We start from the raw sequence: 15,390 nt of genomic DNA, 5'->3' as shown, positions 1-15,390 counted from the left end.
AGGTGGGCTTATCCTCTAGACAGCTGGAGATGCAAGCCTGGAGTTTAGGGCTAAAGATACATGTTTGGCAGTAATTTATAGAGGTAGCAACTGAAGATATGGGAGTACATGAGAATGCCAAAGGAGATGGGAGAGACAGACAGACAGAAAGACAGGAAAGCTAAGGACAGGTTTTTGGGATTACCAAGCTTGAGGGGGCAACAAGAAGAAAAGAAAGTTTCAAAGAAAACAAAGAGGTGGCATTTGAGAGAGCAGCTTCAGTAGAAGGGTAGAGGCAGAAGCCAGATTACAGGGAGTCAAGGACAGTCAGTGATGAGGAAATGGAAGCAATGGGGTAATTAAATTTTTCAAGTGGAGTCATTTGTAGGTTTCATGTCAAACATTCTGATGCCTTTCTCCATATGAAGCTAGAAAAATCCGAGAGGAGACAGTAGATACATCAAGTCACTGTATAAATGTGTGCTTCTCACAGCAAATGATAGACTGCAAATTACTCAAAGTAGGTTCAAAGAAGTACTCTTAACTCACTTCTTTCTGAGCAAATGTTGATAAACAGGAGAATGTACCAGATGCTTTCAAACTTCACTGTGCCATAAGCCGAAATCGTGGCTCTTTGTGCTTTCTAGTGAAGAATTAAAGGGGATTCTTTGAACATGTGATTGTAGAATCTACTTTTTGGACACCATGAATTTTCTTTTGAGCTACAGTTGTTTCTATTATTGGTCATAAAGAACCCCCGGAGTCTTGAACTACTTCCATGATCACAAAAGTCTCCAAAGCAAGGAGAAATGGATATGTCCACCGACCCAATATTTGGTTCATCTCACTCTTAAGCGCAAGTGTGTTGCAGTCTCTTGAAACAGCCCTGCACCATCAATCTCAGAACTAGGTGCAGGGACAAAAGAAAGAAAGGCACTGCGATAAATAGGACTCTAACTTTGATTTCTCAGGCACCTACCCAGCCAGTATTTCACAGATTTAAAGGTGTCAGTCAGTAGTACACTGAACACTCAAGAAGATCAAACTGTGGGGAGAGGAGAAGAACGAGGGAGGAGACACATAACAAAGAGACATGAAAGGAAGACCTAGACAAGGGGAACACATTCAAGTGAGGAAAAGAAAACAGAGAAAGCAGAGGCAGAATATGATGGAAAAAGGTGAAATAAGCATTGTAAGAAGGCATAAAATTAACAGGGCTCTCTCTGTCTAGCAGGTCCACAATAAGGGTCTGGCTGGCTAGGGAAGGGTATTGGAGAGGAGGGAAGCTTCTGGTAGGGATAAATTTTTTCTGCTCTAATGGCTGGTGAAAATGATGAGCAGTGGAGGCAGAGCCAAGATGGTGGAGAGAGGCCAGGACGTTGCCTGAGCTCTCCCTGGTTTCCCTCAGAAACAATATTAAATTAAGCCTTTAAACAGATTCTAGAGAGACAGAACCCACAAAAAGATGGAGTAAAAGAATTTCCAGCTTAAGATAACTCAGAAGGACTTCAGGTCTGTCTCACTTGAGTAAAAGGAGAGCATAGTCCAGTTCAGGCAGCGTCCAGGCAAGCCAGAGGAAGGCTCTTAACCACCGCACAGATCAGCAACTGAGGCCCCTCAGTTCTGGCTCAGCAGACCAGCTGTGAGGCCTCCAGCTCCAGTGCTGAAGGCAAATTGCCAGCCCCAGAACCCCAGCACAACAGGCGAGAGTAGGTAAGGCCACCCCAGTGCAATGGGCAAGCCACCAGCCCCTGAGGCCCCAGCATAGAGAGCCAGTGACCAGACCCCTGGCCCGCAGCACAAGAAGCTTAGGACAGCGCTCCCTGTACCCCAGAAGTAGAGCTCAACTTTTTAAAATGAGCAAAAAAAAAAAGAGCCCTAACCATAAAAAGCTATTATGGAAACAGAGAAGATCAAAACACAAACTCAGAAGGGGATAATAATGTCAAAATGCCTACATGTGAAACCTCAAAGGGGAAGGTGAACTGTTCTCAAGCCCAAAAAGTCCTCTTGGAAGAGCTCAAAAAGAATTTAAAAATCAAATAAGAGAAGGAGAAGAAAGATTGGGAAAAGAAATGAGAGTTACTCAAGAGAATTATGAAAAAAGAGTCAACACCTTGGAAAAGGAAGCACAAAAAGCAAAACAACTCCTTTAAAAGTAGAATTGGCCAAATGAAAAAGGAGATAAAAAAGCTAACTGAAGAAAATAATTCCTTAAAAATTAGAATTAGGCAAGTGGAAACTAATGACTCTATGAGACATGAAGAATCAGTCAAACAAAATCAAAAGAATGAAAAAATAGAAGAAAATGTAAAATACCTCATTGGAAAAACAACTGACCTGGAACACAGATCCAGGAGAGATAATTTAAGAATTATTAGACTACCTGAAAGCCATGATCCAAAAAAGAGCCTGGACAGCATCTTTCAAGAAATTATGAAAAAAAGCTGCCCTGATATTCTAGAACCAGAGGGTAAAAGTGTCATTGAAAGAATCCACTGATCACCTCCTGAAAGAGATCTCAAAATGAAAACTCCAAGGAATAGGCAGCCAAATTCCAGAATTACCAGGTCAAGGAGAAAATACTGCAAGCAGCCAGCAAGAAAAAATTCAAATATCAAGGAACCACAGTCAGGATTACACAGAACTTAGCCGCTTCTCCATTAAAGGACTGGAGGGCTTGGAATATGATCTTCTAGAAGGCAAAGGCATTTGGATTACAATCAAAAATCAGCTACCCAGCAATACTGAGCATAATTTTTCAGGGGAAAAGATGGGCATTCAATGAAAGACAGGCCTTTAGTCATTCCTGATGAAAAGACCAGAGTTAAACAGAAAATTTAATCTTCAAATACAAGATTCAAGAAAAACACAAAAAGGTAAACAGGAAAGCAAAAAGAAATGTTATTCAATAAGGTTAAACTGTTTACATCCCCACATGGTAAGATGATACTTATAACTCCTGAGAACTGTATCTCAAAAGAAAAAGAAATTGAGAGAATAAAAATAGGCAATGAGGAAACAGAAATATAACTCTACAAATGATGATATACTTAGAGAATCCCAGAGTCAACTAAAAAACTACTTAAACAATTAACAACTTTAGCAAAGCTGCAAGACATAAAATAAATCCACATAAATCATCAGTACATTACCAACAAAGCCCAGCAGCAAGAGATAGAGAAATTCCACTTAAAATAACTGTAAATAATATAAAATATTTGGGAGTCTACCTGCCAAGACAAATCCAGGAACTATATGAACACAACCATAAAATACTTTTCACACAAATAAAGTCAGATCTAAACAACTGGAAAAATATCAATTGCTCATGGATGGGCCGAGCTAATATAATAAAAATGACAATTCTACCTAAATTAAGTTACTTATTCAGTGTCATAATCATCAAACTATCAAAAATTATTTTATAGAGCTAGATAAAATAATAACAAAATTCATCTGGAAGAACAAAACATTAAGAATATCAAGGGAATTGATGGAAAAAAAATGCAAAAGAAGGTGACCTAGCCATACCAGATCTAAAACTATCAAAACTATTTGGTACTGGCTAAGAAACAGAATGGTGGAAATGGTTAAGTACACAAGACACAGTAGTAAACAACTATAGTAATCTACTGTTTGATAAATCCAAAAACTCCAGCTTCAGGGATAAGAACTCACCATTTGACAAAAACTGCTGGGAAAACTGGAAAACACTATGGCAGAAACTAGGCATAGGTGTCAGACCAATATCTCACACCTTATACCAAGAGAAGGACAAAATGGGTACATAATTTAGGCAAAAAGGGTGATGCCATAAGCAAATTAAAAGAGCAAGGAATAATTTACGTGTCAGATCTGTGGAGAAGGGAATAATTTATGACCAAACAAGAGATAGAGAACATTATAAAATGTAAAATGGATAATTTTTATTATATTAAATTTAAAAGGTTTTGCACAAACAAGACTAATGCGACCAAAGATGAGAAAGAAAACAGAAAACTGGAAAACAATTTTTTACAGCCAATGTTTCTGATAAAGGACCCATTTCTAATATATAGAGAGAATTGAATCAAATTTGTAAGAATACAAGTCATTTCCCAACTAATAAATGGTCAAAGAATATGAACAGGCAGTTTTCAAATGAAGAAATTAAAGCCATCTGTAGTCATATGAAAAAATGCTCTAAATCAGTATTGATCAGAGAAATGCAAATTAAAACAACTCTAAGATATCACCTCACACCTATCATATTGGCTAATATGACAGAAAAGGAAAATGATAAATGTTGGAGAATCTGTGGGAAAATTGGAATACTAAATGCATTGTTGGTAGAGTTGTGAACTAATCCAACCATTCTGGAGAACAATTTGAAACTATGCTCAAAGGGCTATAAAACTGTGCATACCTTTTTGATCCAGCAATACCACTACTAAGCCTGTATCCCAGAGAGATCATAAAAAGGGAAAAGTACCCATGTACAAAAATATTTATAGCAGCTCTTTTTGTGGTGGCAAAGAATTGGAAATTGAGGGATGCCCATCAATTGGGAATGGCTGAACAAAGTGTGGTATATGAATGTAATGGAATACTATAGTGCTATAAGAAACAACGAGCAGGCACACTTCAGAAAAACCTAGAAAGACTTGTATGAAATGATGCTGAGTGAAGTGAGCAGAACCAGGAGTACGTTGTACACAGTAACAGCAACATTGTTCAATGATCAGCTATGACAGACTTAGCTCTTCGCAGCAACACAATGATCCAAGACAATTCCAAAAGACTCATCTAGAGGAAAGAACTAGGGAGAACTATGCAGATCGAAGCATACTATTTTCACTTTTATTTTTTGCTTTTTCTTTCTCATGGTTTTTCCCTTTTGTTCTGATTCCTCTTTCACAACATGACTAATGTACAAATATGTTTAACATGATTGTACATGTATAACCTATATCAGATTGCTTTGCTGTCTTGGAGACGGAGGAAGGAAAAGAAAGAAGGAGAAAAATCTGGAATTCAAAATCTTATAAAAGTGAATGTTGAAAACTATCTTTACATGTAATTGGAAAAAATGAAATACTATTAAGTGGGAAAAAAAAATCCAAATGCAGAGTAGTGAATGCAGGGCATGAAGGCTGCTGGCTTTGCCCTTATGTAGACATATCCTGGTATGATAGACAAACCTAATTAACTGGACGGTGAATACAACAGTAGAGGAAGATTTTCCTCATGTTGACGCCAAGTTTGGAGTGGTAGGTACAATAGGTACAGCCAACACTAAAAGTATCAGTTTCCTGGGAAAAGACACAGGAAAACTAAAATTTAAGTCTTAGATTTTAACACTGAAATGAAATAAAGAATATAATTTCTCATAGGATTAAAAATGGATCAGTGAATGTTATCACCATTATATAAATCAAAGACCCTTTCTTCATCTTTAGTTTTCAACAGCTAGAGAAAATCTAAATTACATATTCTCCCCCTCTAGGAGAAAAATTCTGATTTGGTCAGTGTTATACTGCATATTACTAACTGAGTTAGTAAGAAAGATATAAAAATACATTAATTTTCTAATGGTTATATGTGTCCTAAAGTTTTTTATTTTGGAAAACCCCAAACTGTCATGGGTTTTCTTAATAGGAAAAAGTTGTATGTTTTTTATTCTACTGCTCATGTATATGTGTATATGTAGATATGTGTCTGTATCTGTCATAAAATACATAGACACATATATTTACTTTAAGGAGTGAATCCAGTTAAAATACTGACCCTGTTGAAGGAAAAAAAAAAGATATCAAAACAAGAGTGTGTTTGTTCTGTCAGCTTGGTAGAGCTAGTGTTTAACTTTTCTATCTTTATTCTTCACCTTCAAGTTATACCACATTATATGATACTAAAGTAGTATACTGTGATTTCATTATATAAATGGGAGAGTTACCATCCTGAAAATCACAAAAGTCTTAATGAAGTATCAGAAAATGTCATCACCATTAACATATTTTTTTTAGGTAATCGGGATTAAGTAACTTGCTCAGAACACAAAGCTAGTAAGTGCCTGAAACCAAATTTGAACTCAAGTCCTCCTGACTTCATGGCCTATGTTCCATCCACTGCACCATCTAGCTGCCCCCATCATTAACCTTAACACTTTTTGGAGTACCAGGCATAGCAGCTAGATCCATTATCAAGAGTAGCCTTAGAATCACCAGAAGCCAAACGGATGGAGGCTGGCTCCTAAGAACTGAATTCACATATTTCTCTGATGGTAGTCCTAATATCAAGCACAAAAAAGAGGTGAAAAAGAAATGATGAGTAAATATAAGAAGGAAGAGTCTAGGAAGTAAATGAGGACCCCTAAAGTATCAGTATGAGCAGTAATAGCCTAACAGCAGGTCAGGGAATAATTTGCCAGGCAAAAACCACCCACCAGGACATGGCATTTGTGCCAGAAGAATACTAAATTCTACATTTGGATATTCAGAAGATCAGATCTCCAATCCAGGGTTTCCATAATGTTTTATCTCCATTTCCTGACTCTTTTCAAAGGAAAGGGGTGAATCAGAGGTGGGCATACCCTTCTTACAGAGATATCTAGGCAAGTTTATCCATTTTCTTCCAGTTATCACTTCCCATTTCTTAATAATCAAAGACACTTCTTACAGTGGCTGGCAAATAGAAGGCCCTTAAATACTTGTTGACTTGTTTGCTACTCTAGGAAACTCCTCAAGGAACAGCACATTAACAAAAATAAGTCAGTACTCTGATTTAAACTTTTGGTCAACTATTCATCTCCATTTCTTCATGTCTTTTACCTTTTTTTTGTATCCCTAGCACTTAACACAGAACCTGCTATAGAGTAGGCACTTAATAAATGTTTATTGATTTACTGATTTCCTCAAGGTAACCATATCTACAGCATAAGTAACTCAATATGAAGCGTACTTAAAGTAATTACTTTTGGCTCTCCCTAGAGGGGCCAACCCCAGAAACTTCCAGAGAAACAGCATCTATATAGTCTGTACTCTATATAGGGCTAGAGGACAAGACCAAGAAGATCCCCCTAGCTGTGCAGTTGGGAGAGGTGATGAGTTCATGGTGAGTTCAATGGAAGGTCTTTACTCGATATCAGTGTCTGAGGCAGTGTATAGGAAGAAAACATCCCGGTTAAGCCCACCATAGATGTGAACTCACGATTCACTGAATTTCTTTTGGTTCTGTGCCTTTCATTGTATGCCCAGCGCTTAGCACAGTGACTCGAATATAGTAAGCGCCTAATAAATGACTGTTGACTGACCGGATCCTGACACTTAAAACTTTCTAGTAAGTACAGTTTGGAATGACACAGCTCGCTTTCTCCACCCCCCACCCAACCCCCACTGTGAGACTTAGGTAAGAAGGAGATGGTGGGGTGGGGGGAGAGGACCTACACAGTATGCAAGTAGGGAAGGTGGAAATAAGAGAAGAAATCAGACACTTAAACAGCTTTATGCCAGGGAGATTGGTTGGACGTGTTTCAACCTGGCATCTCCCGGTCCAGAACAAAAGCACTGGGGCCAAGAAATGAAAAGAGGGCAAGAGGCTCAAGAGGAAAGAAGACGGAGATGGAGAAAGCAGACAATAAGTGTGTGCGGGAGTGGGGGGTTGGGAGGTGGAGGGGAATTGGCAACTGCCCCCCCAAAAAACCTTGTTTTTCGAGAGTTCCCAAAGGACCACGGGGCCCCGTCTTGCACGGCAAGCACTGCTCCAAACGTGGCCCCGGGTGGGGAATGTGGGTGGGGGTGCCACGCTGGGTGCCCATCCCGCGCCTCCCCACCTCCAGGCAGGAACTGAGACTCAGTCCTCCTTCCTCTCCCGCCCCTCACCTAGACCCGGCGGCCAGCCCTCAGGGCACCGCTACTCGCCCGGTAGGTGAGGGTACGCCCCACCTCGATGTCAACTTACCTGTAAGCAGAGGGTCCTCGGCAGAAGCCATGGAGGCGGGGTGGGGGCGCACCAGTACCAGCTCGGAGCTGGGGAGCTCGCTGGGGAATGGGGAAGCGTGGGTAAAAGTGGGGCGAAAGCAAAGTGTGAGGGGAAGGATGGAAACTCCGGCTTTCCCGGGTCGGTCTGATAAAAACACCCCAACTCCTCCTCCTCCTCCTTGTGTCTTCGCTGGCTTCTTCCTTGTACTCACTTCCTGCTTGGGCATGAAGAGAAGCCCCCTCTGTGCGCGTCTCTAGCTCCCTCCCTTCGGCAGGTTCGGAGCTGGGGGGGGGGGCTCCCCGTGGCTTTCCCTGCCTGCGGGCGCTCCGGCTCCGGCCCCGCCGGCCGCTAGCCCTGCCTACCCCTTCGCCCGCCGAAGCCCAGCGCGTCGGCTGCCCGCTCCGGACTCCCCTTTTGCCGCAGCCGCTGCCCAGAGCCGCGAGGACTGATCCCGCAATTGCTTCAGCTTAGCTGCTGCTCAGCACCGGGCTTCTCGATTCCTACCGTGAAATGATTAACCTCAGCCAACCGTAGCCGTAGTCTCACTATATTTAGGCAGACGGCAGTGAACTTTACTGGATGCTACCCTAGCTAGGACCCCAGAGCTACCTGTGTGCAGTAGGCATGGTTTGTGTTATATACGGTAGTCTGATATTTAAGCAATTTCCTGATCTTTATGTAGACGAGGTTCTGATGCATGATAGTACATGCTAATAATTTCTATTTTGATTTTTTTTTTTGCATTAGTCATTACCTGACCTCCCCCGGGGAAGTACTACAACAAAGAGAATGAAAAGATGATTCTCGTTTTAAAACTCATTAGCAGTACCTAGGCCTTTTACTGAAGTGAAGTAGCTACTGTGAATTAGTGTGGAGATGTTTAATTCTTATAAGAAAGCTTAGGATTTCATTTATAAAGATGAACAGATCTAAAGTTGGAAGCAACTTCAGAGGGATCTAGTTCAGAACCTTCATTTTGTAGATGAAGACACTATGACTCAGGTAGGTTAAAAGACTTACCCAAAGTCTCACTGGTAGAAAGGGTAGCTGAGCACTTAAAGGGATTCTTAAGTAGCTAGGAAAGCCCTCCCTCCTCACCTCACCTCATGGAATTTATTAGCTTCCTTCAAAGTTCAGCTCAAATGTCACCTCCTACATGAACCCTATCTTAATTTCCCCAATACAGATCCCAGTTGTTAATAGCTTTCTGGTGAAAATCACCTTGTATATATTTTATATTTAATTTTCTACAAACATGTTCAATAAAACGTAAGCTTTTGGAGGTCAGGGACTGCTTGATTATTAACTTTTTATCCCCAATACCTAGCAAATAGCATTTAATAAACGTTTGCTGAATTGAATCAAATCAATAGATTTTGGTGTGGACCTATGATTTTGTTGGTGTAGAGAATTCTTGGTGTGAAAATTTCCCGTAACTTGCATTTTCAGAGTTGCCAGAGGTAGTAAGAAGTTAAGTAATTTACCCAGGGTCACAAAGCTAGTGAGCATCAAAGGTCACAGACAAGATTTGAACTCAGGTCTTCCTAAGTCCAGATTGGCCATATATCTGTTAAACCATGCTGCTGAAAGGCATAGATAGATAGAAAGATATACATACAGATAAATAGACATACACATATTTATGCATATGTACATACATATGTGCATGTATATATATAAGCTATACTAGTATATATGTATGTATATATAAAGGATATACTTAAATTAGTCATATTTCCAAGTATTCATAAAACCTATTATTAATCACAAAGCTTCCACACATATGTGGTGACACTGAAGTAAATAGAAGTTTGGAGGGATTGTAATATTCCCTAACTGCCATTCATACTCAGGAAGAGAAGGATGAAATTGAATACAAGCAAGTAATTTCTTGCCGTTTACCACAAGAAATTGTTTACAAAGGATGAACACTGCCTAAAAATGGGATTTGTACCATTTTTGTAGCAGTGTATCATATTGTTAATATCACAGACTAAGTACATATTTAACATCAATCACTTGACAAATAATTTATCAAACACTTACTATGTGCTAGGCATTGACCTAATCACCTGGTCTGACCTGCTTAAAAATAACCAGCAAATGGCTGACATACCAAATGATTGACATACCGTCTTGGTGCCCAGGGAGTGGCTCTCTCCTTAGCCCAGGCTGCTTTGTAGTCCTGAGTCCCATAGCACTCTTGAAGATGTCTTCTTAAGTCTCAGAAATGTGCCATGGATGAAACAATACATTAATCAAAGAGATGAGTCTTTAAAAATGGAAAAAATCCTCTGCGTAGGGAAAATAAAATCAGCCTAGATGAAATGTCTCTGGAGAAACTGTGGGTGGGAAGACAAACTTCCTCTCCCTCTGCTCAATGATGGAAAGGGAAATTTTTTAAATAGGTATTTTCTATTGTTACCAGTTTGTATTGTGGTTCTGCTTTTCTCATAAAGTGGCTAATTTTTGAGATAAATCAGCTGGAACTACTTCTAATCAACTCAGGAGATCTTGCCATCAATGCAACCTCAGTGGACGCCCAGAAACTTTTTTTGGTTGCCTTGACTCACAACTATAAACCTCTAAAAACAAAGATTTGTAACCGGAACCCCAAAGTTTGGACTAGAATTCACTTACTGATAACTCTGATGCCTTATTATGTCAAGTAGAAACTAGTAAGATGGGGCGGGGGGGGGTGTTAATGCATGACCTCTTTTTTTATGAAGATTGGATCAAGGACAAACCTTAGTATTTCCAATTCCCTCTGATTCCTGTTAACTTCCTCAGGTCTCAGTACTACCATTTATAAAACAGAATGCATGTAAAAGGGAAAATAATAATTAAACTATCACATGGATCATTATGAAAAAGGAAACTAACAGTATTTACCTGGGTAGCACATATACCAAAATTGGAATAATTAAAAAATTCACACAACAGGAAAAGATTTGTGGGGGGGAGACAAAAGAGCAGGATAACTATGAAATTGATGTGCTGAATTCATTATATATTCTACAATAAATAAGTATGTAATAGTGTGGAGGTTCTCAACTTGGGGTTCTTGGACTTGTTTTTTAAAGATATTTTGATAATTGTATTTCAATATAATTTATTTCCTTTGTAATCCTCTGTATTCATTTTATATGACATTATTAAAAACATTATTCCGTAGAGTCCATAGGTTTTACTAGACCAGAAAGAAGTCCATGACACACAAAAGGTTAGGGAGCCTTATACAAACATTCATGGTTTCATATACAATCTTCTTTCTATTTTTTTGTATGTGGAAAAGTTCATATTTGTCAAGTTTAGATGAAATTTTTTTTAAAAAGAATAAAAAAGTGATAGAAATCATTGCAAAAATAAAATACTGCATACAGATACTCGTAATTATCTTCACTTTCCCTTGAGAACATTAAAAATGGACAAAATGATCAGTCAATGCAAAAAAATTTCCTTGAATTTAACCTTTCTGATCCACTGGGGTTTCCCAAGAATTTGGTTTTTTTATATAAACTCAAGTTGATGGCACTCTGTTTCTTCTATGTTAAGCATTTTATTTCCATTGATTTTTCCTAGCAGAGCCTATGCCTAATTTCATTTGAACCTCCTTTCTGCTGACTGCCTGGCAAGAAGAAACAATTAACAGATGTCTGTTGAATCAATATTGACTTGTTGACTAAAAGAACCTTATTGTTTAGTCAAGCATTTTGATTCTTCTAAATGGAATTTGATTCTTCTAAATTTGTCAGTGGAACTCCAGTGAGCTCGGTCTATGAGTTAAGCGACAAACCTCATAGATTCACCAGGGCTATTCATCACTTCTTTGACATTAGATACAGTTTACCTTTGCATTTGAATAGCACCATGGTACTATGAAACCTTGGGCATACTGTGATGTCTTGACTTGGATCTAAGTGAAGCAGAGTTACACAAAGTCATCAGCCTCACTCTCTCTTCCAAAGTCATAGAAGTCTAGTGGCAAGACAAAACTCAGGACAAATGGCGTGGCCCTGGAGCAGTGGATGACCTTGTTGTCTTTGATGTCTGGCCAAACTCTAAGGATTCCAGAGCATCAGTTTCAGCTGCCTTTGTGGCTTTGGGAACAAATTGTTCTCATCCACCCATTCCACTGGAAGGGGTCTTCATATGCTATGGGTCGATACCCCCTAATTCATGGACAGGTTTGTGCCCTACCTGTTACCCTCAACCTGGTTTAGCCTATCAATGGTGATGGTTTTACTGGGGTGGGGCTGCTGCGCATGCTACTGCTTCTTGGAGCCACAGGTGAGAGTTGAGTGCCTGGCCAATAAGTGCTTAATAAATGTTTATTGACTGATTGACAATCACATGTTAGTTTTATTCTTCTATCAGAATTGAACCAATATTTATCACAGTACTTCTCAACTTAGTGGGAGGGGATAACAAAATCATCAGAGAAGGAATAAAAGGATCACCAAATAACTTTTCAGGAGAAGACTAAAATATAATGGGAAACAGGAAGGAGGCAGGAGAAATACCTTATTTTTTTTAAAAGTATTGATATCTTTTGTTTTTATATCACCTTCACTCTCCGATATCTTTTATATTCTTATAATAAAGAATAAACAGAAAAGGTGGGGGGAGGAAGCAGTTCAGCAAAACTACAACACATCAACCAAGTGCAGCAACCAAGGTCACACACCTGGAGTGCACTCCCTCATCTCTCTCTTCCTTTACGATGCAGCTCAAGCACCATTGTCTTCATGAAGACCCTTTTTTTGGTTCTATTCTATTTTAGATTTTTTTGTGCTTTTGTTCTATTCTATTCTAGATTCAACTACTTTGTACATATTTTTATTTATTCACTTTATGCTACATATTTATACTCTATTTGTTGTCTCTCCCATCATCAGTAAACTTCTTGTTTCATTCTTTGTTCTTGTATTTCTTGTTGCCTACTCACACAATGCCTGGTACATAGTAGGTTATTAGTAAATACTTATTGATTGATTGATACAACAATATAGGCAATGTGCCAAACCCATAGTTTCCCACCTCTGGAAAGAAGGGCTTAGGGGCAGCTAGAGTGGATAGAGCTCTGGCCTTGGAGTCAGGAAGTGTCCTCAGACACTTGATGCTTACTAGCGGTCTGACCCTGGGCAAGTCACTTAACTCTGACTGCCTCAGCAAAAAAAAAAAAAAAAAAAAAAAAAAAAAAGAGCTTAGAAGTACATTCTTATTGCTCAGAAAAAAAATTCAAAACATGCACTAGGGAAGTCTCAAATAATATAGCTCTGTTGAGACCTGCTGAAATTTAAGGTAGCAGATGGAATAGTGTGGTATGCGACACACATAGACTAGGTAAATGTAGGTACTTGGAATTTCTAGTGGTAAGCCTGACTAATTTTATATCCCATTTACATCTAGTACACAAAGCACTTTTGTGAATATGCATTGATGAAGGAGGTGTAAAACTAGAATGTAATGCTGATTTGGGTGTATTTGTCGATTTATTCAACAAACACATATTTTTTCCTACTGGTATAGTACCCCTTGGTGGCAGCAGTGGCTGTGGGTCTTGGGGACTGTGAAGTTACCCAAATCCCAGAATGAATTTTCACCCAGGTTGGCTTCACACATTGGCACCATTTTCAAAGGCCTTTGTGAAACAGTATTTGAAGAAGGTATTAGAAAGTAAAATAAAGATTTCTCCCATAAACTTTAATATCTTTCAGGCCATGGCCTATTTCATTTTTGTCTTTGTTAAGTCCAGTACTTAGAGTACATAGAGTATACTGAATAGATGCTTGTTGAATAAATTAATGTACTATAATTCATTCATTCAATAAGTATCTCTTTAGCTACACATTCAAGGCTATAGGCTACATATTCAAAGGATAGGCCTTGAGAGGGATATAAAATAAACTATATAGTACACCTTTTAGGACTATGTGAACAGATGCGTATACCACAGGACACAGCCTTTGTATTAGTTGACTTTTGCTTAACTTTTTCTCATTGTTACAAGGGAAGGCTCATTGGACAGAGATGAGGAAAATATTTCAAAATGACTATGATTTTGATAGGTAGGTAGATAGATAAATAGATAGATAGATCAAACATTTATTAAGCACTTATTATATGCCAAACCCTGTGCTAAGTGCTGGTGATATAAGCATTTAAACATAAGTGCTTAATAACTGCCCATTGCCTTATAGTCTCTTCATGTCCCGTGCAAGACAGTCCCTACTCTCAAGGATCTTACATTCTACTGAGGGAAGACAACATTTAAAGGCTAACTGAAAAAAACTCATCGGGGAGCAGGATACCTAGGTGAGGACAAGGTGGTTGGCAAGAAGATGGAGAAGTCCAGAGAGTAGGTTGAATTGGGAAGGAAGGGACCATGGCTGGGGATATTAATGAAATGATCCTGGCTCTGGAGTCACCAATCAGCAGAATGGGCTAAAAAGCATCAACAACATGTTAATTTTAAAAACATATCATCTGTTTCCTCCAATGGCTTAGTTTCTGTCTCAGAGAGAGACAAGTCCTTTGCATGTGAAACAGATAAGTAACAGTTCAAGGCACCATATGGGTAAAAGCCCCAGTGACTCCTAATGAAGCAACACTAAAAATGGGAGTTTGAAGAAGGCAGGTACAGGTTTTGGCTGGAGCCAGAAAGACCTTGGAGATGAAATGGCACCTGAGCTGGTCATTAAAGGATGGGTAAGAATAAAACATTCAGAGTGTTGTCCTATACAATATCCCAATAGCTAGATATGGGGATGATGGGGGCCGGGGGGAAGGTGGGAAGGGGAAGGCGCAGCAAAAGCAAAGGAGTAGAGTTAGAAATTAACATAGCTGTGTTTTGGGCACAGTGAGGAACCCAGCTTAGCAGAAGTACAGGAGCTGGTGGTAGATAATAGTGGGCAATGAGGCTGGATCACATATAGATCATAGATTTAGGACAGGACAGGATTATGAAGGTTCAAAATTTTCTTTTTACAAATAAGAAAACTGAAGGAAGCCCACAGACTAAATATCCTGCCAAAAGTCACAAAGGATAAGTAGGTTAGGACTAGATTATGGAGAGCCTTAACTACCAGCCTGAGGAGTTTGGACTTTATTCTATACTTGAAATTTTTCAGCAGGGAAATGACTTGATGAAACCAATCTTTTAGGAAGATTAGTATGGCACACATTCAATTGGGTATGGAAATCTGTCTTACCCTACAGGAAAACAGGGAGAGAAGGAGACAAGAGAGCAGCGGGGTGAAAGAGAGGAGGGCAGATTGGGAAAGAGGGTAATCAGAAGCAAATACTTCTGAGGAGGGACAGGATCAAAAGAAAGAATAGAATAAATGGGAGGGCAGGATAGGATTAAGGGAAATAGAGTTAGTTTTTCAAAACATGTCTACTAAGGAAGTGTTTTGCATAACTGCACATGTACAACCTATATTGAGT

General features: G+C 39.2%; 1 protein-coding gene across 1 annotated transcript in view; it reads right to left on the bottom strand.

Moving 5' to 3' along the window:
• Positions 1 to 8,557, bottom strand: part of EDARADD (EDAR associated via death domain) — a 100,277-nt gene extending 91,720 nt beyond the window's left edge. Inside the window, exon 1 of the mRNA XM_021000419.2 lies at positions 7,921 to 8,557. Coding sequence (XP_020856078.1) covers positions 7,921 to 8,167 — 247 coding nt within the window. The 5' untranslated portion in view covers positions 8,168 to 8,557. The remainder of the gene's footprint in view (positions 1 to 7,920) is intronic.
• Between the last annotated feature and the right edge of the window lie 6,833 nt (positions 8,558 to 15,390).

Source organism: Phascolarctos cinereus, unplaced genomic scaffold, assembly GCF_003287225.1.
Source record: "Phascolarctos cinereus isolate Bilbo 61053 unplaced genomic scaffold, phaCin_HiC Scaffold_5;HRSCAF=322, whole genome shotgun sequence".
NCBI lineage: Eukaryota > Metazoa > Chordata > Mammalia > Diprotodontia > Phascolarctidae > Phascolarctos > Phascolarctos cinereus.
This window is presented reverse-complemented; position numbering and strand designations above follow the sequence as displayed.